This window comes from Anabrus simplex, chromosome 4 (assembly GCF_040414725.1).
Source record: "Anabrus simplex isolate iqAnaSimp1 chromosome 4, ASM4041472v1, whole genome shotgun sequence".
NCBI classification, from domain to species: Eukaryota; Metazoa; Arthropoda; class Insecta; order Orthoptera; family Tettigoniidae; genus Anabrus; species Anabrus simplex.
The window spans coordinates 340,331,731-340,359,202 of record NC_090268.1 but is presented as its reverse complement, the minus strand read 5'-3'; the positions used below and the strand labels follow the sequence as shown (position 1 = coordinate 340,359,202).

At 36.9% G+C, this 27,472-nt stretch overlaps 1 protein-coding gene and 1 pseudogene across 5 annotated transcripts in view; one reads left to right on the top strand and one right to left on the bottom strand.

Moving 5' to 3' along the window:
- Nbr (exonuclease mut-7 homolog) overlaps positions 1-27,472 on the top strand; it is a 311,108-nt gene that overhangs the window by 8,607 nt on the left and 275,029 nt on the right. For all 5 annotated transcript variants that reach the window (XM_067145734.2, XM_067145731.2, XM_068227278.1 and 2 more), the window contains exon 3: positions 22,379-22,516. In XM_067145734.2, coding sequence (XP_067001835.2) covers positions 22,379-22,516 — 138 coding nt within the window. The remainder of the gene's footprint in view (positions 1-22,378; positions 22,517-27,472) is intronic.
- Positions 41-9,958, bottom strand: LOC136872105 (uncharacterized; annotated as a pseudogene).

Sequence of the window (27,472 nt, the reverse complement as noted above, 5' to 3'; positions counted from 1 at the left end):
AGAAAACTTTGCATAATGAAGTTTCAAGACTACACCTCTCCTAAAAATGCCCATAACCATACTCCTCTTCTTCATTAGCATCCTCTGCTGCTCTCTTGTCTGCTCTGCTTCTCTGCCTAGCTGCCTGTTGAATGGTCTGCATTGATGCCTCTGCCTTTGCAACTCGTTGTTCATCAGCGGACCTCAGTATCTGTTCTGTGAAGACTCCAGGTGTAAGTCCCAGCCTCCTAAGAATGTGAAACCTGGTCAAATTCCCATCATTAAATACTGCTGCAGCATCCAAAGCAACAATCTTCACCACCAAGTGGGAAACAAACACTGTCTTAGGACCCCTCTTCCAAATGAGAGCTTTGAAGCTTTCATTTGGATTTTGAGTTTTGCTGTGTAAACATCTTTTCAACAACTCTGGTGCAGCTAGAACCCTAAAAGTTGGTTTTATAGCCAGCAAAATAGCTTCAGGAAGATTGTTTTTATGTCTGTCTCACCAGCTTCCATGGCTTTCAAAATCTTGCACCACTTATCAGAACACAGGAAATGCTGAGGTGTAGTTGTCACAAAGTAATGAAACAAGATATTAGGATCCACCTATTCAATACTAAATTATGTGAGAGATTATTAAATCATCACATATTCATTTATTTATTCTCATGGTACTGGTTTCGGCAAAGTAATTGCCATCAACCTAGGGAATTTCTACAAAGACATTCAAAATTATTTTAACATATGACTTATAGTTAATATATACTTAATAACTTAAAATGGATATCCATGTATAAGCTGAATAATGTTATTACAAGTGTTACATGATAGTCGTTGAGGATGTACATTTTCAGGTTTACACCTTAACAATCATATTTTATTTATTTATTTATTTACAGAGTTTACGCCCACATTGGAGCACTTAAATCAGACTACAACAAATTTGTCTTCCTTTTCTTCTCCCAAAAAGTCTTGATTCTGGTTGACCTGGCTGCCCTCTCTGCATCTGTTATAACATATTGTTTCCTCTGTACAGTGGTCAGAGGAAGCCTGATGCATTTATTCTTCAAAATACTTTTCTCGCCTCTGTTTTCTATGGTTTGCATGGTAATATTCAACTCCTCCAAATCACTTTGAACTTCTTTAAACCAATTGTTTTTTGATTAACTATTCCAAAAGTAATTAAATAATTGTTTTAAAACTCTGTTATCACTTAGTCGAAATATATGACAAAAAAAGGCAATTCTTCTTTTTTCTCATCGTGTCTGTGATGGACTCTCTTTCCCGATAGATAACCTCATTCGGCAACAATCTCCACTGTCCATCCACCTGATGTTTCTTGTTTATGATCGTCCTGAATATCCTTCGATCAACTCGTTGTAAGCGTTCTGTTGTTGATCTAGTATTGAGTTTAAATAATGTTTCACAAGTATAAGTTCCTTCTGGTTTAATAACAGAGTTATAATGCCTAAATTTAGCATTAATCGAAAGACATTTCTTTTTGTATGTAGGCCAAGTTATCCGTTGTGCCTGCTTCAGTTTATATATTCTGCTCTCTATTGATGGTTTTTCATTGCAATTCCAAGTGAGATTTTCACCCAAATATTTAAATGTACTTACAATTTCAATTCGTTTATTATTATTTAATAATAATAGCTCTGAATTTAAAGTTCTGAAAGTAGGCATTATTTTTGTTTTATCATACGAAATTTGCAATCCAACTTTTTTCACTACATTTGCAAGTTCTTCCAGTTGAACTTTAGCCTCTTCGAAACCATTTGCCAGTATCGCAAGATCATCCGCGAATGCCAAGCAATTTAGTTTGATATTTTTTCCAATTTTGACTTTTGGAGGACATACCTTAGTCCACTCTCGCATGACCTTTTCCAATACACAATTGAACAATAATGGCGAAAGTCCATCTCCCTGGCGGAGGCCTGTTGTAATTGCAAATGATTTAGATAACTCATTTCTGAATCTAACTTTAGATTGAGTATTCTTAAGAGTCATACCAATCAGGCTAATAAGTTTGGAATGTAGACCAAATTCCTGAAGGACATTCAACAGTGATTCACGATGTATACTATCATACGCCTTTTGAAAATCAACAAACGTAATAACTAAATTTTTGTTTCTAGATCTATGATGTTTCATAATCAATTTTAAACTGATGATTTGGTCAGGGCAGCTTCTTCCTGGATGAAATCCACCTTGATATTCCCCTAGTTCACAGTCAAGATGTCCCTGTATTCTGTTATAGATAATCTTAGATAAAATCTTATATGTAATATCCAATAATGATACTCCCCGATAATTATTTGGATCAGATCTATCGCCTTTTTTATGCAATGGTTGAATTATTGCCATATTCCACTCTTCAGGCATTGTAGCAGTATTCCAAATATCTATAAGATGTTTATGTAGATTCTGAATGGTTTGGTCATTAGCATTCTTCCATACCTCTGCGACGATTTGGTTCTCTCCCGGTGCTTTATAATTTTTAAGGGAATCAATTGCTGCTCGTACTTCATTATAAACGGGTGGTGTAATCTTTTCTAAAGGTATCCTATTTTTTGGATGTGTGTCATATTGCAGATATTCTGAAGGTTCCTCACTGTTAAGCAAGTTCTCAAAGTATCTAGCTAAAATTTCCGCATTATCTTGATTAGTATGTGCCTGTTTTCCATTAGTATCTCTCATTAGGAGTGTTGGGGGAGTATAATTTGTTTGGTATTGCCGAAATGTTTTATAGTAATCTCTTGTCTTATGTTGAGTAAATGCTTCGTCAATAGAGTGTAACATCTCCGTGTGATAATTTCTCTTAACCCTTCGGATGATTTTAGCCGTATGTCGTCTAGCAGTAACAAGTTCTTCGCGTGACTGTTCTGTTTTCCGTTGTTGATCAATCAACCATGCTTTGTGTCGGTGTTGAATCGCTGCATCGCACTCCTTATTCCACCAAGCATGTTTTTTCCTCTTTTTAACGGGAGCGTTTTCCTCAGCCATGGTTTTTAGCTTGTTAATTACCCTTCCCAAATCATCACTTAGATAGGTTTTAGATTGTTCATAATATAATTTATTTGCATCCGGGAGATAGTAGGTTCTAATCCCACTATCGGCAGCCCTGAAGATGGTTTTCCGTGGTTTCCCATTTTCACACCAGGCAAATGCTGGGGCTGTACCTTAATTAAGGCCACGGCCGCTTCCTTCCAACTCCTAGGCCTTTCCCATCCCATCGTCGCCATAAGACCTAACTGTGTCGGTGCGACGTAAAGCCCCTAGCAAAAAAAAAAAAATATAATTTATTATTAATGAGATAGCTAGGGTCATATGTTTTCTTCCTATTACATTTGGAGAGAATGCGTTTATTTTTTGGAGTTAATTTTATTTTAATTTTGGACAAATAATGATCTGAATCTATGTCCACTCCACGGAGGACCCTCACATTGTAAATTTCCTTATGATAGTTCTTATCCATAGCTACATCATCAATTTGGAACTCCCCTGATTTAACATTAGGGCACTTCCAAGTCATCAGTTTATGTGGTCGTCGTTTGAATCGTGTGGTTTCCAAAAGTAGCCCATGATCAATACAAAGATCGATCAATCTCTGACCATTCCTGTTAGTTAGATGATGAGCTGGCCACTTACCTACAACATTACGAAACTTTTTCTCACGGCCTATTTTAGCATTGAAATCGCCAAGCATGATTTTAATATGGTTATCGGAAATGGATGATAATGGGAAATTAAAAGACTAAAATTTCTGAGTGATTGATTGAAAATATACACTTTGTGATTAAAATATAACTTATCACTTATAACTTTTAATCACAGAGTGTATATTTTAAATCAGTCACTTAGAAATTTTAGTCTGTCAATTTCTTTTTAATTATATGATTGTCAAGGTGTAAACCTGAAAATGTAAATGCTCAACGACTATCATGTAACACTTGTTAATAACATTATTCAGCTTTTACATGGATATCCATTTTAACCCCTTCAGACATGAATTATTTTTACAGGCACTAAAAATTATTTGGTTGTAATTGCCACCTTAAAATAATCTAAACAAATTGTACAAGTAGATTTACATTATAAGTTACTTTAATTCAAGTTATATGACCAAGGTTCATAATATAGAATTATTTGATACATTACATAGGTTTCTTATGTATGAAATGCATTTTTCCCCTCATGATTTTTGAATCTAAGAACTTTTCCAGTGGAAAGACATGAAGCAGTTGTGCTACATACATACATACATACATACATACATATATACATACATACATACATACATTATCATTATAGACTGTTATGCCTTTCAGCGTTCAGTCTGCAAGCCTCTGTGAATTTACTAAACGTCGCCACAATCCTCTATTTACAACTAGTGCTGTGGCCTCATTTAGTTCTTTCCCTCTTATCTTTAAATCGTTAGAAACTTAGTCTAACCATCGTCGTCTCTTGTCTCCCTCTACTTCTCTTACCCTCCATAGCAGAGTCCATTATTCTCCTAGGTAACCTATCCTCCTCCATTCACCTCACATGACCCCATCATCGAAGCCGGTTTGTGCGTACAGCTTCATCCATAGAGTTCATTCCTAAATGAGCATTTATTTCCTCATTCTGAATACCCTCCTGCCATTGTGCCCACCTGTTTGTACCAGCAATCATTCCCGCTACTTTCATGTCTGTTGCTTCTAACTTATGAATAAGATATCCTGAGTCAATCCAGCTTTCGCTCCCGTAAAGCAAAGTTGGTCTGAAAACAGACCGATATAAAGACAGTTTGGTCTGGGAGCTGACTTCCTTCTTACAGAATACTGTTGATCGCAACTGCGAGCTAACTGCATTAGCTTTACTACATCTTGATTCAAACTCTCTCACTATATTACCATCCTGGGAGAACACATAACCTAAATACTTGAAATTATCGACCTGTTCTAGCTTTGTATCACCAATCTGACATTCAATTCTGTTGAATTTCTTACCTACGGACATCAGTTTAGTCTTCGAGAGGCTAATTTTCATACCATACTCATTGCACCTATTTTCCAGTTCCAAGATATTAGACTGCAGGCTTTCGGCACAATCTGCCATTAAGACCAAGTTGTCAGCATAAGCCAGACTGCTTACTACATTTCCACCTAACTGAATCCCTCCCTGCCAATTTATACTTTTCAGCAGATGATCCATGTAAACTACAAACAGCAAAGGTGAAAGATTACAGCCTTGTCTAACCCCTGTAAGTACCCTGAACCTAGAACTCATTCTACCATCAATTCTCACGGAAGCCCAATTGTCAACATAAATACCTTGGATTGATTTTAATAATCTACCTTTAATTCTATAGTCCCGCAGTATGGCGAACATCTTTTCCCTCGGTACCCTGTCATATGCTTTCTCTAGATCAACAAAACATAAACACAACTGCCTATTCCTCTCGTAGCATTTTTCAATTACCTATCGCATACTGAAAATCTGATCCTGACAGCCCCTCTGTGGTCTGAAACCACACTGGTTTTCATCCAACTTCCTCTCAACGACTGATCGCACCCTCTCTTCCAAGATGCCAGTGAATACCTTGCCTGGTATACTAATCAATGAGATACCTCAATAGTTGTTGCAATCCTTCCTGTTCCCTTGCTTATAGATAGGTCCAATCTGATGGTACCTTACCAACACTCCATGCTAATCTTACTACTCTATGAAGCCATTTCATCCCTGCCTTCCCACTATACTTCACCATATCAGGTCAAAATTCGATGCTGCTTTATGACAATGGAGTTTATTTACTATCCTTTCTACTTCCTCAAGTGTAATTTCACCAACCTCATTTTCCTCCTCCTCATGAGCTTGGCTGTTCGCAACATGACCAGGAAGATTTCCTTTTACGTTGAGAAGATGTTCAAAATATTCCCTCCACCTCTCCAATGATTCCCTGGGATCTATTATGAGTTCATCTGAATTACTCAGAACACTGTTCATTTCCTTTTTCCCTCCCTTCCTGAGATTCTTTATTACTGTCCTGAAAGGTTTCCCTGCTGCTTGACCTAGTCTTTCTATTTTATTACCAAAATCCTCCCACGATTTCTTTTTGGATTCAACAACTATTTGTTTCGCTCTTTTTCTTTCATCTACGTACAATTCCCTGTCTGCCTAGGCCCTTGTCTGGAGCCATTTCTGATAAGCCTTCTTTTTATGTTTAATAGCTTCTCTCACTTCATCATTCCACCAAGATGTTCGCCTTTTCCCATCTTTACACACAGTTGTTCCTAGGAATTCCCTTGCTGTTTCTGCTACAGCATCTCTGTATGCCACTCATTCTCTTTCTATATCCTGAACCTGCTTACTGTCTACTGTTCGAAACTTCTCACTAATCATATCCGTGTACTTCTGTCATGGAGATTTTCTACCCTTATTCGTTTGCAGACAGATTTCACTTTCTCTATCCTAGGCCTAGAGATACTTAGTTCACTACAGATCAGATAGTGGTCTGTATCATCGAAAAATCCCCGGAAAACTTGTACATTCCTAACAGATTTCCTGAATTCGAAGTCAGTTAAGATATAGTCTATTATGGATCTGTTACCCCTAGCCTCCCATGTGTAGCGGTGAATAGCCTAATGCTTGAAGAATGTATTCGTAACTGCTAAACACATACTAGCACAGAAGTCCAGCAAACGCTTCCCATTCCCATTAGCTTCCATGTCTTCCCCACATTTACCAATCACCCTTTCGTATCCTTCAGTTCTATTTCCAACTCTTGCATTGAATTCGCCCATTAGCACTATCCTATCCTTGCAGTTGACCCTGACCACGATGTCACTCAATGCTTCATAAAACATATCAACTTCGTCATCTGCACCCTCACATGGTGAATACAGAGACAGTTCTCGTCCTAATTCCTCCAACTGCCAAATCTCATTTACGTGCCTAACAGAAACTATGTTTCATGCAATGGTATTCCTGATAAAGAGCCCTACCCCATACTCTGCCCTTCCCTTTCTAACACCCGTCAAGTACACTTTATAATATCCTATTTCTTCCTCGTTATCTCCCCTTACCCGAATATCACTTACTCCTAGCACATTCAAACGCATCCTCTTTGCTGTCTCTGCTAGTTCTACTTTCTTTTTCCATAAGCCCCATTAATATTTACAGTTCCCCATCGAATTCCATTTTGTTCGCCAAATTGTTTCCAAGGAGTCCCTCGCCTGTCAAATGGGAGTGGGACTCCGTTACTCCCGTAGGTCTGAGGCTTGCTTAAAATGTTCTGAGCTCAGTAAATTCATGAAGCAGGATGCTACCCTACTTACACATAGTCCAAGTGCGGATCTCTCCTCTAACGGGTTATGGATCACCGGTGGATTGTATAGTCCTAGCCGCCTGAGCAGAAGGAGAGCCATGACTCCGAATATGTCCGAGATGCCAACTCCCATTCCATAGCAACTGGTATCCCGACTCTCAGGACCACTTACTAGGCCACTCGGCCGTTGCCCATGGTTCACAAACTAGGACGTGACTACAGTAACCCACACCATGAACCATTCACGAAGCAAAGATGGATATTATATTTATCACAATACACATGGGTTTTCTTTTTGCACACGTTGTTCTTACATTGCGTTGCTTCTTCTTTTCCATCATAATTGGGCATGTGATATGTCAAATCTCTCTGGATCTCAACTGTTAATTATATAGATGATGTCCAATAACGGACCATTTATATTGATATCTCAACTGTTGGTCAAACTTCAGCCTTTTGCTTTTTCATAGATGGCGGAGTTTTGATGTCACTGGAGCTGTGGCGACCTCGTCTTAGGAGATTTGCTCTTTTATTCATTCTGACGAGGGCTTCTCCAATCCTCATTCTGAAATGCAGCAGGTTCAGGATCTTCTTGGATTGGATCTCATTTTTTTCACAATCACGTTTGTATTCTAGCCAGCTATTGACGCAAGCAATATCAATTGCATGAAAGAACATACGCAATGTCCATTTCCTTGATTTTATAAAAATTCTCTAAAGTTCAAGTAGATGATCCATCTTGTCGACACCACCCATCCTATGGTTATACAACTTTACAATTTCTGGTCTCCTCGCCGTAATGTATTTTCTAGTTTTCTTGTCCCATCTCTGTACCTCATCTTCTTCACCAACTCCAACAGGCCAGTACTACAGATCTGTCATCAACCCATTTGAACAGCACAAGATTTCCATCCCAGCTTCTCACCTGGTCCTTATAGCCTCTTTCTTTCTTGCTTCTTTGTCTGTCACTAACGGAGGACTGGCAAATCAGTTTACCTTAAACACAAAAATCTTTACACCCCTTTCTTTGCCCTTAACATACTGCTTGATAGATAGCTGTCCTCTAAATGGAACTATCTGTTCATCTATACATAGCTCTTGTTCCATTTGTAGTTCAAGGCAGCGTTTCCTTATGCTGTCATAAATAGGTCTCACTTTGAATAGTCTATCACTGCAGTTCTCTGAAATATACAGGTTATTTACCACATGCAGATTGAACATCAGCATGAAGAATCGATCCCTTGACATTGTATCTGAATATAAGTCTATATGAAGAGCATTGTCACAATATAAACGAGCTCTTGGAAATTTTAAACACCTTATTACAATGTGCAGTCCAATTAGAGAATGCATTTCTTTAGCCCTTGTCATCTTGAAAGAAATATTCTTTTGCAGCACATATATGTTTGTTTTTTGTGCCATTAATTCGAAGTCCTTTTCAGGTACATACCAACTGAAGTATGTGATAGGAGTCAATTCATCAGCATCGAACAAGTCCTCAAGAGGTTCCCAGCAAATATCTGGTGGCACGAACGGTCTGTCTCCAACTAATTTCACTCCTCTGTGTGTATGAACACTCTCCTGGTAATCCTATACTGTCAGCCTTCATCATCTGCAGGGGTCGCCTCTTCATCCTTATTATCAGGCTCTTCAAATTCTTCTTCTAATTCTCCCCTTTGCAGTACATCAGCACCTAAACAGAAGAATGATCTAAATCATCCACAGAAACTGAAAAGATATATTACTCTCAACAGCTCCATATCAACAAATTAAAATTCAGGACATTGTTTGGAAATAAATTTATTTGCTTACCAATTCTTGCATTGCAACCACATTGTTATTTTTACTATTAAAGGCAGCCAAGTCGTCTTTTTCAATTGAACAGCATAAATGTAGTGATTAAGTTACATAAAATAACACCTGAAGAGTCATTGTATGGTTATGTGTCTGCCACAGTCACAGCAACAACTCAGACGTAATGTCCGTTATAGTGGACATATTTTGACAACTCACCATATATTCTCAAGTGGAAAAACAGATGAAGAATTACAAGAAAATGTTTTCCTATATATTCCTAACTTAAATACTGATAAAACAAAAGATGGTCTAGATCATTTAAACACTTAGAATAGAAAGATAAACATAGCATACCTTCATTGCCTCTGGAAGGGGCAGCCATCTTGCACAAAATGTTTATTCCTGTAGTTATAGCTGCCAACACTGGCTGCAGCACTGTATGTATATTGAGTATACGTGTCAAATGAGATGGAAAAACAGTCAAAAATGCTGCAAAAGCCTTTACATTTCTATGATAAGAGAAAATATGTTGTGTCCACTGTAATGGACACTGGGTCTGAAGGGGTTAAGTTATTAAGTATATATTAACTATAAGAGTCACATGTTAATCTAATTTCAAATGTCTTTGTAGAAATTCCCTAGGCTGATGGTGGCAATCACTTTGCTGAAACCGGTACTATGAGAATAAATAAATGAATATGTGATGATTTAATAATCTCTCACATAATTTAGTATTGAATAGGAGGATCCTAATACCTTGTTTCATTACTTTGCAAATTTCAATTCAATACGGACCTAAAAATGAAATTTTTGATGTGTAGTGTCAGTTGACAGGTAATGAAACCATGTAGCCCACACAGCTCTTCTCATCTTCTCCAAGTCATTTTCATTATTTCTAATGTCACTGCCATAATAAACTTGCAGGCTATCATTTCTCTTCTTGGTCTGCCTATTTTTCCTCCAAGTGACTTACCATCTTCCAACTACTTGCCTTTATTTTCTCCAACAAGTCTCCTCAACCATCCACCCATCCTTTTCTGAACATGACCAATGCACTCCAGCTTTTCTAAACTACAGTCTTTCCCATAGGGTTGGATTTCAGCTACAGTCTTGAAAGCACTTGAGTCACCATCCTCCAAGTACTTTACATATCTTATATCATATTTCTGTAGGGAGCAATTGAAAATTAGCTTCATATCTGCAGCTTTCATCCCACCACTTGAACCTGAATAATTCCTGTTGCACACACTTTTATGAGCATCTTGCCAATCCTTTTCCTTTTCACTGTCCATGTCTTTCTTGTGCAAACATACAGGGCAATATTTTGACATAACTTGTAAATCTAACACTTTCCCAGTGTTAACACTAATGACAGATGACACTCCATGTAACCATGTATGTTCCCTCTTTATCCAGGAGCTCTCACAGGAAGCAGCCAAGTCTTTTAGGTTCTGCTTCATTATTCTCTAGAACAGCTTCCTGAACAGCTACTTTCATGCTCTCTTCACTAACCTCTTCCACTGCATTCAAAAATGACATGTTCATAGCAGTGAATCTTGCTGTTGGAGCAGGCACGTTCATAATACCACATAACAAGTTCCCACCTTCTCTACCAAGATCAACACACCTTAGGCCATAAGCAAACCTAATGTTTGTTTCATAAATTCTGTTATTGGCCTTGGATGCTTTGAATGGTATATCACTGTTGCAATTTTCACACAAAATGTGTAATATACATACTAAACCTTCTCTCTTCTCATCATCCATCAAAATCACCTTTCCACCACAAGCAGAACACCTACAAGCTTTCTGTGTTACTTCTGCTAAAAATTCAATATCAATAATTCTAAACCTACTTCTTCCTCCTCCATTTTCTTCTGGCAGAATGCTTGGTCTGTCCGTCCCTAACCTCACCATATCTTCTTGACATTGTGTTGTTTATATGTGATTGTTTATACTTCTTACACACTTTACCAATCCTAAGCATTGTGTAAATACTTATAGGGATCACTAAACCACTGAATTACACCAATTATAAAACTCTCATACACATACAATTATTGAATGAAGTCCTTTGTCATGCACCAGCCTTCTGTATCATGCTGGCTTGTCTGGTCGACAAGGAAAAAATATCTGACCTTCTATAAATTGTTGCCAGAAGTTTAACTGACAGAACTGTGTAAGAAAACATCTTGTACTGCCACAGAGGCTGAGTAGTGGGCATGTGATACTGCAGTGCATGATTCTTTATATTTTTTAATGCCATTTGTAGTTTAAATTTCAATATAAAATTTTTGGGATTATATTCTCCTTGATATATACCTTCAAGAAAAACAATACAAATAAACTGTGATTTTTTTTTCATGTTTTCTGCTTTCAGTTTGACACATATTGAAGAATTTTAAAATATGTTATTTTTATGACTGATCAGTTTTATAAGAATTTTTTGAGACTTTGTAATGTACTACATCATTATAGTAACCGCATACAATTGACAATATCTTAATAGCTCAAGGAGGTTTACATTATAGACCAAAACGTACTATTTTTTGTATTTCAATTTTAATTAGAATTGAAATTATATTTAATTGAAGAGGTGGTACAAAATGTTATTTTCCAATCAAGAATTTCCTATTTACTTTTTGTGTGTGTGAATTCTATAAAAAAAAACCTGAAATTCATAAATCGTGTCCAAGGTTTTTTTTAAAAAGAAATTGCAATGTTTCAGTAAAATCATTATTACTTGATTATTATTGAAGATATACCTTCGAAATTTTTACGTATCATAGAAAAGAAGTTGCTTTACATGTTTTTAAATTCGCAAGCTATGTTATACTAACGCTATAAAATATAAAAAAATAATAGTTTAATAATTATCAAAATGAAAATTGAAAAGTCAAAATTGAGATAAAGAAACACAAATCAAAATTAAAATTATACACTGAAAAATATTATTGTCTGCAAATACATGCTCTTGGTTCACTATTTGCAAAATTTCAATATCCTAGGCACTAAAGTTTCTAATTTAAAAAATATTTTATTTCACTATACAAATGTACACATTTAATGCTGGTTCACTGTTAACACTTGTGATACCCTATGCAGATGCCACGAAGACCCTTCATACACTTGGAACAGGCAGTTTGTGATCTTTTTACTGGCCCTCCATCTTTTTTGCTGCACACAACGCATCTTTTCAATAACCTGCCATCTAATTTCACCAAAAGTTCAGAATTAACTGAAATCTATTGCGGGAAAACATGGTACCAAACCAATGAATCTGTCTTGAATTAGTCGACCAGTATGAAAGTATATTTGGCCTTCTTGTAATACCCATTTCCAATAATACTGCCACAAAGGCTTTTATTTCTATGACAGTAACAGGTCTCCATTGGCGTGCTGTTGAATGGGGCGACAGTGGCTTTAGAGAAGAGAGGAACTGATTTGCGTACCTGTTCGTTTCCTTCACAATTAAATTCAAAATATATACAGTAAAGAACAGGTCAAAATACTGCACAGGCTCTGCATCAGCGGGAGGGACATGTTTAGGACCGGGTGTTTCGAGATACAGCGAGGAGGGCTCGAACCGAGTGTCATTTCCAACTGAAACTTCACTAAACACTGTATTATGCATATAGGCATTGTTGTTATTACTGCCTGCATCACGGCCTACACTGTCTTCATTTACGTCACTTTCCGAATCAGCATCATTGTCACTTTCGCTAATCAAGAAGTTAATATAAACCACCACCTAATCGATACTTTATTTTATGCCTTAGGCAAAATAGAATATATATTAACACTTACAGGACATGTTTCGACCACTTAGTGGTCATCATCAGCTGTATAAAGAAGAAACTAAGATGAAAAAACATTAGGACAATAAGCACAAGTAATACTCTTAGGTTATAAAGAAAAAAAAAACATGTCCTGTAAGTGTTAATATATATTCGATTTTGCCTAAGGCATAAAATAAAGTATCGATTAGGTGGTTCTTTATATTAACTTGATTATATTCATTGATATGGTCATGAAATGGACAACTTATAATACTTTCGCTAATGACAATACCACGAGGTTTATTGTACTGTGGAATGTCATCGCTACACTCACTTCCTGTCTCTGAAATAACATCACCAACAACATAATTACATGACCCTGATATAGCTACATCTTCATCAGACTCAATATAATTGTCATCGGCACAGACTCTGTTAACATATTCAGCTAAATCGTCATCGTTCTGGAACACATCGCGCGCGGCAGAGTCCATTTTCCCACTCACAAACTTTTACGGTGTACAGAATATAGGTCGCTTTGAAAAAGTCATATCTCTGTAAATACAGTGATTGGTGCGATAGTTGTGGTAGATTTAGAAACTACAGGTTCCAAAGAATCTAGATCACCTGTACTGTGCTGCTATCTGTCTGAAAACTGAGAACTACAAGCAAATATAGAACTGCTTGCGTAAGGAGCACTATTGCGTTCCCAGCAATTTTCGCTTGCTCGCCGAGGAGCGCTTTTGCGCTCTCTGGTATTCTAAGAGTTAATGAATAAGTTACAAGATTGTGAGAAACTGCAAACTGACCTCGATAATGTTGTGAGATGGACAGTGGGCAATGGTATGATGATAAATCGGGTTAAAAGTCCTTTTGGGGATATTGTAAATACAAAGGGCATGTGCCTTCTCTAGATCTGCGAAACATGAACATAACTGACTGTTCCTCTAGTAGTAAAGAACAAAGCAAGCTATGGTATGATGATCATAGCCATGGGACTTGTAGTTGTACGTGGGATCCGTAGCACATGGATGTGACTTAATTGTTCAGTTCTTATTCTTCCTCCCAGCGTTATTCTCACGTCAGATTGCAGAATCCGCTTTTCTGCACCTTGCTTTCCATTTCATCTGTTTTGCGACATCAGCAAGGCAGACACCAACAGCTTATATGTCTTCTCACAAGCAGTCCATCCATCTCTTCCTTGGCTGACCAGGGGGTCTCTGTCCTATTGGACTGAGTGTGAGAATGCATTTTGCAATGCTTTCAGTATCTGCTCTGACCACGTAACCATACCAGCACAACCTTGCTTCCCTCATTTTATCAATTAGTTGTTGCATATTGAAAATTTGGTCCTGACAAGCCTCTCTTTAGTCTGAAACCACGCTGGTTTTCATCCAGTGTATTACGTTCTCCTTTCCAAAATGCCTTTGAACACCTTGACTTGTTTACTGAGTTATGAAATACCTTGATAGCTGTTGCAGTCTTTTCTGTTACTTTGCTTATACACTCTTTTCCAAAAAATATCCCCACTACATCTACTGGCCCAATATTTCAATTTCAACCTCATTTTCTAACAGACTTGCATTGGTACCAGCATTTTCGTGCTATCAGTTTATTTCCTAAGAAGTTAAGACACTCTTCAAATGTTATTTGTTATTAAAAGCTCAGTTTTGATTGGTTAATTGGAGGTATGTGAATGATAGAACAACGTGATAAGATTTATCTTGATATTGGCCATGTTCACGGTACCAGTTTCCGAGGCACTAAGATTGATATTTGTTTTTTAGATCATGGGGAGAAAGAAAGACCTATCTCCAAGGAAGCATGGCATGATTCTTGCATTCAGTTCCCAAAGAATAATCAACAGGAAAATTGCTAGGAGGTTATTCATTGACCATAAAACAGTGGGTAATGTTTTTTTTTGTTTTGTTTTTTCTATTGGCTTTATGTCGCACTGACACAGATAGGTCTTGTGGTGACGATGGGACAGGAAAGGGCTAGGACGGGGAAGGAAACGGCCATGGCCTTAATTACGGTACAGCCCCAGCATTTGCCTGGTGTGAAAATGGGAACCCACAGAAAACCATCTTCAGGGCTGCTGACAGTGGGGTTCGAACCCACTATCTCCAGAATACTGGATACTACGTTAAAAATTAAATAATTGAAAAAGAGGTTCAACCTATTCAATACATAAGAGAAAGAAATGTAGTGATTACATTCTTATTTAATAGTAATTAGAGATGGGACCGGTTTCAACCCTAGTCCAGGTCATCGTCAGCCGTTCAAAACATAAAAAACATGAAAAACAATGCATATGAAAAAGAAAAAGATTTAAGTGAATTCTGGATCGGTATAAGATGAAATATAAATTGATGATGGGGGTAGAAATTGTGAGTATGTAATATTATGAATGGTAGTACGGCACACGCAATGATAGGTAAAGTCTCACAATGTTTATGAATAGTGGAGAACGGTCAAATGGGTCAGTTTTTACACTCTGTCAGGTACAAAGTCACAACACTATCGAACAACATATGAAGATCCATAAATATGTTGAAGTCGCAGACGAATAGATTTATAGACCGTTCTCCACTATTCATAAACATTGTGAGACTTTACCTATCATTGCGTGTGCCGTACTACCATTCATAATATTACGTACTGTTTTTCTTTTAAGTGACTCACAATTTCTACCCCCATCATCAATTTATATTTCATCTTATACCGATCCAGAATTCACTTAATCTTTTTCTTTTTCATATGCATTGTTTTTCATGTTTTTAATGTTTTGAACGGCTGACGATGACCTGGACTAGGGTCGAAACCGGTCCATCTCTAATTACTATTAAATAAGAATGTAATCACTACATTTCTTTCTCTTATGTATTGAATAGGTTGAACCTCTTTTTCAATTATTTAATTTTTAACGTTAATACTTTCAATACGGAACAATGAAATTTTTATCTTTAAATACTGGATACTAGCCGGACTTAAGCGACTGCAGCTATCAAGCTCGGTGGGTAATGTTTTAAAGAAACAAAAAGAGACAGGGACGGCAAGTTTGAGGCATAAATGTGGTTGGAAAAAGAATGCCAGCCCAAGATTGTGCAGGGCGCTGTAAGAAATGGCGAAACAAGGACGAATATTGAGTTCGAGGCAGCTTTCGTGCAAATTGCAACACCAAACAATGTTAAGACGTCTCTCAGATATGAACATGAAAAAGAAAAGGCCTGCAAAGAAGCCACTCCTGACAAAAAAACGTATACAAGACAGAATTTTTGTTGTTGAGATGTATGAAAATTGGACAACTGAGGATTGGTGTAGGGTGATTTTTTCACACGAAAAAGAAATTTAATGTATTTGGTAATGATGGTGGTGTAAAACTCCGGATGGAGCCCAGAGAGAAGTTAAAAAAAGAATGTGTTGTGGAAACTAAGAAATTTAGTGAAAGTGTTATGCTGTGGAGAACAGTAACTTCCAAAGGGGTGGGAAGAATTAAAGTTTGCACGGGTTCAATCAGTGGAACGGCATACTGTGACATCAGTAAGAAGGAAGTTTTTAATACTGCTAGGGACCATTTTAGTTGTGCAAACCTAGGACCGTTCATTTTCCAAGACGACAATGCCAGTTGTCTCCAATCCAAGTTTGTCCAGCATTGTGTCTCAGATCTCGGCATTCACTGGTTATGGTGGGCCCCAAATTCCCTCGATATGAACCCCATTGAGAATTTATGGGCTATTATGTCTGCAAAACTCAGGAAACATTGTTACACTACCATAAAATAATTAATTGAAAAAATTGTTGAAGTGTGGTATCATGAAATTGAGCCTGCTACTTGTGAAAAACTTGTTCAGTCAATGCCACAAAGAGTACAAGCCCTCAAAATGCTAAAGGTGGTCACACAAAGTACTGAAGCATCTCATATATATTGTAGAAATCCTGTTTATTGCTATTCTAAAATAAAACATTCAAATTATTTCTCAATACTCTCATAAAATATGTTTTTCCTTAAAACATGCAGGTGGGGATATTTTTTGGACCAGAGTGTAGAATAATATTACCAATATTCAAGAAAGGAGATAGGAAGATATGTGGTAATTACCGAGGAATCACAATCAACCCACATATTGCCGAAGTAATGGAAAGAATACTAGAAAAAAGAATTAGAGTAAAGGTAGAAAGCCAAATACTAGAAGAACAATTTGGATTTAGAGGAGGCAGGTCAACAATGGAACCCATTTTCATCCTGAGACAAAATATTTATTTATTTATTTATTTATTTATTTATTTATTTATTTATTTATTTATTTATTTATTTATTTATTTTTTTTTAGTTCCGTTTGGGCCTGCTATGGACCACGTGGTTCTTATCTCTAGCAGCTTTCTTCTTTGACCAGTACTCCTTCATTCTTGCACTGTGAATGTCTTTTCGCTCCTGAGTCCATTTCACACCTCCTCCCGGACGTACTGTTTTTTCTGTTAGTGATTGGAGAGAGTTTGATGTTCTGATCAACGTTCTGTACCTATTCCTGTCATAAATTTCACTGGGAGCAATGTCCAATTCTTGAAGGTCTTTTCTGACGAGTCTTGCCCACTTGGCATTAGTCGCTTTCCCTCTAGAGATGGTGTGAAAGATTCTGGAGGTGAGCCTCTGATTGTCCATTCTCATGACATGACCGTAGAAGTTCAATCTCCTCTTCCTCATAGATGTTGTAATGCTCTCCAATTGTTGGTACAGTTCGTTGTTGTGCCTGATTCTGTACTTGCCTTCTTCTTTAATGGGGCCCATGATTTTTCTCAGGATCTTCCTTTCCTTCAGCTCCAGTTTTCTAAGTTGCCCTTTTCTTACCATGTTTAGGCATTCTGAGGCATATAGTACTGACGGTCTCACTACAGTAGTGTAATGCCTGATTTTGAGGTTAAGGGAGAGGGATTTGGATTTGTACATACTCTTACATAGGTGGTAGGCATTTTCCAATTTGATGCATCTGCTGTTCATGGCCTGATCTTCATTCATGTTTGGGGTTATCCATTCTCCTAGGTATTTGAAGGAGTTAGTCCTTTGTATTGTTTTGTCCCCCAGTGGGATTGATTTGGGTGCATCTTTGATGTTGGTGATAAACTGTGTTTTGTTGATGGCGATCTTCAGCCCTACTTTAGCTGCTATGTGGTCGAGAGAGGATAGTTGATGGATAGCTTCCTCCACACTGGATGCCAGGAGTGTAAGGTCGTCTGCGAAGGCTAAACAGTTGACTGTTAACTTGTCTTTCTTGTAGCCAATTCTCAATCCAGAGTCATCCTGTAGCATTTTCGTCCACTCACGAATGACTTTTTCAAGTAGGCAATTAAAGAGGATTGGAGATAGGCCATCCCCTTGTCTAACACCTGTTTTGATCTCAAATCTCTGGGACAGTTCCCCTCTGAATTTGATTCTGGCAGTAGTGTTGGTAAGAGTTGCTTTCACTAGATTCAAGGTTTTCTTATCTATTATTTATTTATTTATTTAATTAATTAATTTATTTATTTATTTATTTGTGTTTTTATTAAGTGGTGAAGTTAGGGCTCTTGGCCCTCTCTTACACTTAACCACATACAATTTTTTTTCTTTTTAATATGGAAAAAAGTTGGGAATATGGGAAGGATATGATAATGACCTTTATCAATTTGGAGAAGGCTTATCATAGCATCCCTAGCACAAAAGTTTGGAAATACGTAATAAACAGAGGAATTGACAAGGAATTGAGAAACCTGATAAACACATTGTACAAAGATTGCTACAGTAGTGAGAAGACTGCAGTTGGGGGATCAGAATGGTTTAGAATTGGACTAAAACAAGGAAGTGTGTTGTCACCCTTACTGTTCTTAATGCTGATGGATGACATCATGAAGGCAGCCATGAAAGATTACCGTAGGAAGAAGATGAAGGTGATGTTTGCAGATGATGTGGTGATTTGGGGTGAGGGTGAAGTGGAGGTTCAAGAACAGTTAGACACAATAAATAAAAATATTGAAAAATGGGGATTGAAGATAAATGTGGAGAAGAGTAAAACAGTGGTGATGAGTAGAGGCGAGAAAGAAGGAAAAGGAATTATCAATGTGGGAGATAAGAAATTGGAAGTAGTAAAACACTTCAAATACTTGGGAAGTGTACTGTCTGAAGATGGAAGAATAGATTTGGAAATTAACAGAAGAATACAATTGGGGAGTGCTTTCTATCAACAGGTGAGAGGACTAGTATGGAACAAGGATATACCAATGAAGGCTAAAGAAGTTATGTATAAAGCTTATTATGTTCCTATAATGACATACACAGCAGAAACTTGGACAATGACTTAGAGGGATGAGAACAGAGTACAAGCTGCTGAAATGAAATTCCTGAGAAGTATGGTACAAAAAACGAGGAAAGACAGAATAAGAAACAAAGATATACGGAAAGAACTGGGAGTACAGAAATTAAAGGACAAACTGGAGCAAAACAGATTGAAATGGTTTGGACATGTAAAATGGATGAATGAAGTAAGACTACCAAGATGAGCACTGGAAGCACAGATGACAGGGAAGAGAGGATGAGGAAGACCAAGAATGCAGTGGATGGACTTGGGGAAAAGTAGTTAGAAAACGAAACATGGATCGGAACATCGTGTTGAAAGAAGAATGGTGGAACGACAGAACAAAGTGGAGAGGAATCATATTTACTCCCACCCGGTGTCATCTGGAATGGGAAAATAATGATGATGATGATGATGATGATGATGATGATGCAGATAGGTGCATTTTCTGATCAGAAGTTACCTTGCTCACATTCCATGCTGATCCTATTACTCTGTAAAGTCATTTCATCTCTGTCTTCCCACTGTATTTCAAAATTTCAGGTCTGATTTCATCTCTTCCTGCTGCTTTATGATGATGATGATGATGATGATGAGGTTTCTTTACTATCCTTTTCTCTTATTTAAACATGCCAGGCTGAGTGACACAGACGGTTGAGGCACTGGTCTTCTGACCCCAACTTGACAGGTTCAATCCTGGCTCAGTCTGGTGGTATTTGAAACTGCTTCAATACGTCAGCCTCGTTTCGGTAGATTTACTGGCATGTAAAAGAACTCGTGTGGGACTAAATTCTGGCACCTCAGCGTCTCTGAAAACTGCAAAAGTAGTTAATGGGACATAAAGCCAATAACATTATTATTATTATTATTATTATTATTATTATTATTATTATTATTATTATTATTATTATTATTATTATTATTACTTATTTGAATGTATTTTCAGTGCCATCATTGTTCTTCTCCCCATGATCTCTTCCATTTGGGACTTCAGTTGAAAGATTTCCTTTTATGTTGAGAAAATTTGGTTAAACCTCAGAAGACTCCCTTAGCTAAAAATGTGCAAATTAGGAAGTTGAATGTTATCCGTCTTACCTTAGAAGTAGAAGTGTTCATTGTGACTGCTGGGGATTCTAACCCATCCTAAGAAGTATTTTTACTTTTATGGTAAAATATCACAAACTGATAAACATTTTCTAAAATAGGCTGCTGAAGGAGCTCTACTGGTGGCTGTGAATGAATTCAGTAGGGTGTTACTCCCATAATTCAGTACATATACTTACCTAGATAGATGTCATTAGCAGTTACGGCACAATAAAAACTCCTAAACCATTGTCGATAAATTAATATACACATTTCTAAACATGGTCTAACCCCCTTAAGCCTCGCTTCGCATGGCATATTTATTGAAAATAATCTAATGGTGAAGTGCACCGAGTTGCAGTGTTGTGACATTGTGCTTGAGTATATGAGTCAACAAGTGTTTGATTATAACATATTGCTGACGAGGAAAATATGTAATGTGAGAAAATGTTAAAACCCTCATACAAATATACATTACACAGTATTTTTCAAAGTAAATGCTTTCTTGCTTTGTTTTAAAAAATCCTAATATGATGTCAAATTTTTCATTGAATTCTGCTATCCGTATGTTTTGATGTATGTTCTCCCCATCATTAGCCCAAATAACTGGGGGTTTACTATATTAATTTTAGCTTGTACTTCATTAGTGCCTTTTACAATTTATCCTGTCGTGTTATGAAGGGTTTACTGAATATATATGCAATATTTATACAAAGACGTCATTTTTATAATCAGAAGTAGCTCAGATCAATTCCTGAAGAGATATCATGTTTACAGTGTAGAGTCTTGTGATTTGGGCTAGAGTAAGAAGCTTGGTTTAGTTGAGAGTGGGTTCACTTACCTTCTTGAAGGTCAGATTACAGGAACACTGCATATTCGGACTGCCTTTTGAACGAGGAGTCCAACCATCATCTCAACAATGAGAGAACAATTGTTTAGACTTCATCATCTCGCGCCAAGCAAGAGATTACGTAATCTGGTCTCTCCTGTAAGGAAGCTTGCTATCTTTTATCATCATTCCAAAATGTTCTTGTTGTTGTTGTTGTTGTTCTAAGCTCCTGCATTATTATTATTATTATTATTATTATTATTATTATTATTATTATTATTATTATTATTATTAAGTTTAGAACTCATTTTACTTTCATTCTTTAATAAAAATATTCAGCATAATATTATTACATACACAGCTGAGACCTAGTCAGAGGCAAAGAAGAATGAAAATCAAGTAAAGGTAGCAGAAATTAAATTTCTGGGAACATTTTGCTAAAGGAGGGCTGAAAGCAGGGAGACATGACGAGCTGTTGCCAACCAATGTGTGGGTTGGTGACAAAAGAAGAAATTACCAAAGACAAAGACAGAGAATGTAAGGAATGAGAACATTGGAAAAGAATTGAATGTGGAAAAGATATCGTCCCTACTCTGGCAAACTAACGAATCTGCAAATTGTCAAAAGGTTAGAGGAGCTTAAAGAAGTTGTAATTACTCATGTCAAATCGATTTTTATATTTAATGATTGGTTTTATGTGTTAGGCATACAGAACGAGTTGCAGATGTGAGACTTTGTCACAGGGTAGACAGTATATAACCAACAAAATCTACACCAAAACTTCAGAAGTCCAGATTCCCTAGTTTGTCACTTTCGCTAGTTTGCCAGAGTGAGGACGATATGTGATAAAATGTAGAATGCCTGTAAGGGTTGGAAGTATTAAGTAAGTGAATGAAGAAAGAATACCAAAAGAAATGACAGAACTTTACGAAGGATTGCATAGAGAGACCAAGGAAGACCCAGATTATGATTGATTGGTTTGTTTATGAAGCAGCAAGATCTGGTGTGGAATATGGTGATGGATGGTGAGTGGTGAAAAAGAAAAGTAATATGAACTGCAACTTGGTTGCACCTATTTAATACTGTAGGAATCTAGGTATTCATAGTGTTGTGAAGTTTCTCAGCTACCATACAAAGGTTTTTTGACTTGACATCATCCTTTTTTAAATTATCATTATTATTGAACTGCTTGTTTCTGATTGTTGCATACTCGTAATTAAAATTTGATGAGGTGTTGTATTAAATATACTCTGTATTTTCTTCATTTCAGGGAAAAAGTGTGAGACTGTTAAGCAGATGCTTCATGAATATTTTGCCTCTGCACCAAACCCATACATTGCAGCTCTTGATATTTTGGTCAACTGTGATGACTTCAGGCAGGCTAAACCGAATTCTTTGGCTTTTACAGGTATATTTTTCTAGTGCATTTAAAATATTTATTAACCTGGATAAGTTTTTGTTCTGGGGGTCAGTCTCCAGTTAGCGTCATCAGCTTAGCATTGACAATTTTCTGACACTGTGGTAAGTATCAGTTGGAATGTTCAGCTATGTTTCTTTGGTAACATTCATATAAAAACAGAATATTCAGTGATAGGTTCATGCCCAGGGAAGTATTTAATGTTTATACCCTCATAATATGTATCTTGCGAATATTTACGGCCATAAAATTGTGTGCTAAATCAGCGACCATTTTGTTGGATGTAGGTATTGATATGGGGCTATCTTGTGACTTGGCATGGGGTTGTCGTGTGCTGGATCAGCTGCCATATTGTTGGATGTGCAGTAGGTCATGATGCTACATTCTTTTTTTTCATTGCAAAAAATTCTTTACTGAACCTTTATACACCTGTACTCTAGTACTCTAGTACAGACACTCATACTTTGAACATGTACATTTTCTCTGCTACGTGGAAAAGCATAGAATTGTGGGTATGAACTTGCTCTCTCGTCTTTTAAGCCCAGAAATGTATCCATGATTTTTACATTTTCTGTCGAGTGGAGAAAATTAGTGATAATTTTTTAAAATTTAGAACAGTATACATCATATTAGTCAATTTTAGCTAGACAAATTATTAACATTGATCCTGTAATGGTCTGCAGTGTTGTTCATGTATCACTCTTCTCAGATTTTTATTTGGTTTATCTCTCATCTTGTGTCAGAAGTTTATTTTGTATGTTTTCATGGATTATCTACATTTTTCATCAAATGGCTCATTGACAAGAATGTAAAGTTAGTTTTAGAATTATATCTTCCCTTATTTTTTTAATCCATAAAAAGTCATTGCTTATTTTCCTTCTAACATATTATCTATATATACAAAGCAAGATGTCCTGACCGACAGGCAGGCAGACAGACAGACAGACAGACAGACAGACAGACAGACAGACAGACAGACAGACAGACAGACAATGCACAGCAAAACCTACTGGAGATAACTGCATGATAATTTGGTGACGTGTTCCTACCGTAGTGTAGATGCGCACTAAGAAAGGATTTTTTAAAATTCCTATTTTAAAGGGGTGGAAAGGGGTGAAATGTGATTTTATATTTTTGTTGAATATCTCCGTTTTTGTAAAAAATATTGTACTTATATTCATTCAGATATAAGAGGCGGTCCGTTCCAAAACTCGTATTATCCATTTTTTTAAAGAAATTGAGTTGGAGGTAGCATTGCCTTCTTGGTGATGTTTGTGATAGTTCTGTCACAAAATTAAGCACCAAAACTCGCCTTTTCCCAAACTTAGGCTGTTGTTCCATAACTCGCCTTATCCACGACGCTTGTCGTTCCAAAACTCGCCTTATACAATCAACCAATAGGAAGGGATAATTTCAGCACGTGACTCACGCTACAACTTACCCGCGTTTTATGCCATTCTTTCCACTCTTTGAGTTGTTCTTGAACTGTGTTAGTCTTTCATGCAGTTTTGTGCTGTGAATAGAGTGTATTAAGATGACGGAAAATGTTGCTCCGGTTGCGGAAGGTAAAGGGAGAAGAAGGAAGAGTGATCCTGATTCATGGAGAAAAACTAAGGGAAAAAAAGACAGGTTTGCTATGAATGTTACATCCTAATAGTTTAGTTGAGAGCTGCTACTTTTAAAATACAGTGAAACCTCATAACATGTTTCCTCAGGGAACAATCTTGTCTACTGGAAGTATTTTAATTTTGTCTTCATTAGTTAAAGATATAACAATTTCTCTTCTACATCTCAACTTTCTTGTCAGAACACTGAATACACAAACCCATAGGAACAAGGTGTTATAGTATTCACAAACTCGACGAGCTTCAAGGTCAAGCTACCTGCTTGTTATCTCGCAAACTTCGTCCGTCCTGTGGCTTAGACAAGAGATCAAGGGAGGTTCACATTCCACAAGGGATGGTCAAAGAATGCTTTCAGGGCTGCGTAAAATGTTATCACACTAAGCAATAAAACGTATGAGGAAGGAACGAGGTTTCACTGTAATGAGAAGTTGCATATTGTTGTATTATGAAATCTTAAACATCAGCAATTTTGCGATATACAGTACCTTGATGAGAAATCATTCATTTTCATTGCAGGCATAGGCCTACTAGTCCTCCAGACTACCCACAATGTAGTCACAATGGTCCAACCTTCAAATGTCGTAAATTGCGGATGATTGACATTCAGCAGTTTCATGGAAACGTTTATGAATGTAACAATAAGATTCAACAAGAGAAGCACAAAAGGGAAAGAACTGTCAAGGAGGGAAGTTCAAGAAAAGGTGTCAGTGTTCAGTACTATATAAAACTTGCTAATACAGGACAATTTCACATTCAGGTCTGCAAAAGACATTCTTGAATGTATTGCATGTCAGCAAAGATCGGGTTCAGAGGATTGCCAGAAATCACTTCACGACAGGGAAACTTCCAACAGAAAAGAGGGGAGGGGCGAGGATCAAACCAGAGTACACTGAAAAGAGGCATTCCGTGAAACGTTTCATTGAAAGTTTGCAGTGTTGTGAAAGTCACTATTGCCGCGGAAAGTCACCGGTCAGACAGTATCTACCCGGAAATTTAAGCATCGCTAAGCTTTACAAAATGTATAACAACAAATCGCCTGAAGAACTCGGGTGAAGCGGTGGTTCTTCCATGAAATTTTTACGCGTTGCTACAACATAGGATTCGGAACACCAGTTACTGACGCTTGCTCAAAGTGCATAGAGTTCAAGGACAATATTAAACTTGAAAGTTCGAACGTAGCACTGAAGAATGATTTAATCTTGGAACTTAGAGTACACAAACTAAGGGCTGCAGCTTTCTTCAAAAAGCTCCAAGAAGAAAGGGACAGCATGGCAATATTTTCATTTGACTGCCAAAAGAATCTTGTGAATCCAAAAGTTCCAGATCAAATTGCATATTACAGTCGTCAATTGTACACCTATAATTTTACCATTGTGAGGGGTACCTCACATGCCAAGTTGACAAAGGAGAATGTTTTTACATACACATGGATGGAGCATGAATTCAAGAAGGGGTCTAATGAAACGTCATCTGCAGTTTACCATCGGTTATCACAAACTGATTTGTCAAACTTCACAACTATACGACTTTGTGCGGATGGCTGCGGAGGACAGAACCGCAATTCTACAATGATTGCAATGTGCTCATATTTTTTGACACACACAGCTCCGCCTAATATAGAAAGTGTTGAATTGGTCTTTCCTATGACAGGCCACTCATTTCTGCCCTCTGACAGGGTATTTGCTCAAGTCGAGAGAGAGAGATACGAAAATGCCCTATAATCTGTAATCCAGCAGAATATGAAGACATCTTTAGCAAACATGCTGAAGTCTTCAAGTTTGGCAGAGACTGCTCGGTGAACAATTGGAAAATGTTTTCTGAAAATATGATGAAAAAACCTGCATCTTGGCACTTTAAATTTTCTTCAGTGAAACGATTTGTTATTAGCAAAGACTCACTGGGAAATGTCACCCTTAGAGGAGAACCTCATTACAACTCAGACATCGGTTTAGGAAAATCGGTTATGAAAAAGGGAAAACGCCTGCGAGATATGCTAATGCCACCTGAATTATTGCCAGGAGTAAACTTGAATCCCGCCAAAGTAAAGGACGTAAAATTTTGCTTGAAAAGCATTTTGGAATGGATTGGGAAAGTAATAAGTTGCTTTCTTGTTATAAGAATCTGTTCACCTCAATTTCTGTAGACGAAAACAATCTTGTTGAAGAAACAGAAGTTCTTTGTGATGGATTTCAAGAGGAGGGAACAGATTTGAGAGTTTGATTAACAACAAAGTTATGTTTTATTGTTCAAGTTACTTCTATTGTGAGTGCAGTATAGCCTATAAAGGAAGAATTCTCTCCAAATACTATGGATGGGATGTAAATATGATAAATCACACTGGTGTGTTTAATTTATTAGTGAATATCATTATTCTGGTAGCAAACAAGTGGAATAGTGTACTGGTGAGTTTTATTACAACATTATATTCCCAGTTCTTTCATTTTCCTTGTTTTAAAATAAGTTATGTGAGGTAATATATTTTGATTTTTTTTTGGATGCTCCAAAACTTGTCTTATCCAAAATACAAATGTAATTTATTGACGTTCTACTAATTATATTTATAATTCTTCAGTAAGGCGACCCTATGACATTGGACTTGAACGCGTCGTAATACATTTAAGCAAGTGAGACTTATATTACAAAAATTTCAGGTTTTTCGCTTTTCCTGAAAAATCACTTATGGTGGATAAGACGAGTTTTGGAACGGACCGCCTCATTTCTTTCTCATGGCATAAATACTATTTTAAAAGACATTTTTAAAAATCCGATTTTAAAGTGGTGAAGAAGGGTGAAATGTGGTTTTACATTTGAGGGGCTGAGAACAAAAATCAGGTAAGTGACATTTTATGAAAAAATGAGTTAAGTGCAGGTTGTGGTAGTCCAATACGATATCTCTTAGGATAAAAAGCAGGTAAGTGATCACACTGTTCAGTGCTGCTATCTAGGCACCATTCACTTGTTCTCTTTGTAAAATATGTTTCCTGTTTAGAGCAAAAACCAGGTAAGTGATCTCATGGGCATTGTTTGTTTGTTACATCGTAAGGTTGTGATTCTACAGAAAATGGAAAATAAAGAAAAAGGAAGGTTGTTATCCTGATTTAAAGGTATGTTAATATATAATTGGTATATATGTTTTGTGCTTTATGTGGATGAATTTCTTGTTTGTTTAGAAGCATTAATATTACTCTAGTTTGAATGATAGTTATGCTCCTATTTGAATTGTAATTGAATAATTTTAACACTTCAAAAAGGAAAGAATGCTTTCTAATGGATTATCCAAGCTATCTCAAATTCATTTTTGACCCATTGTAAATGGAATATA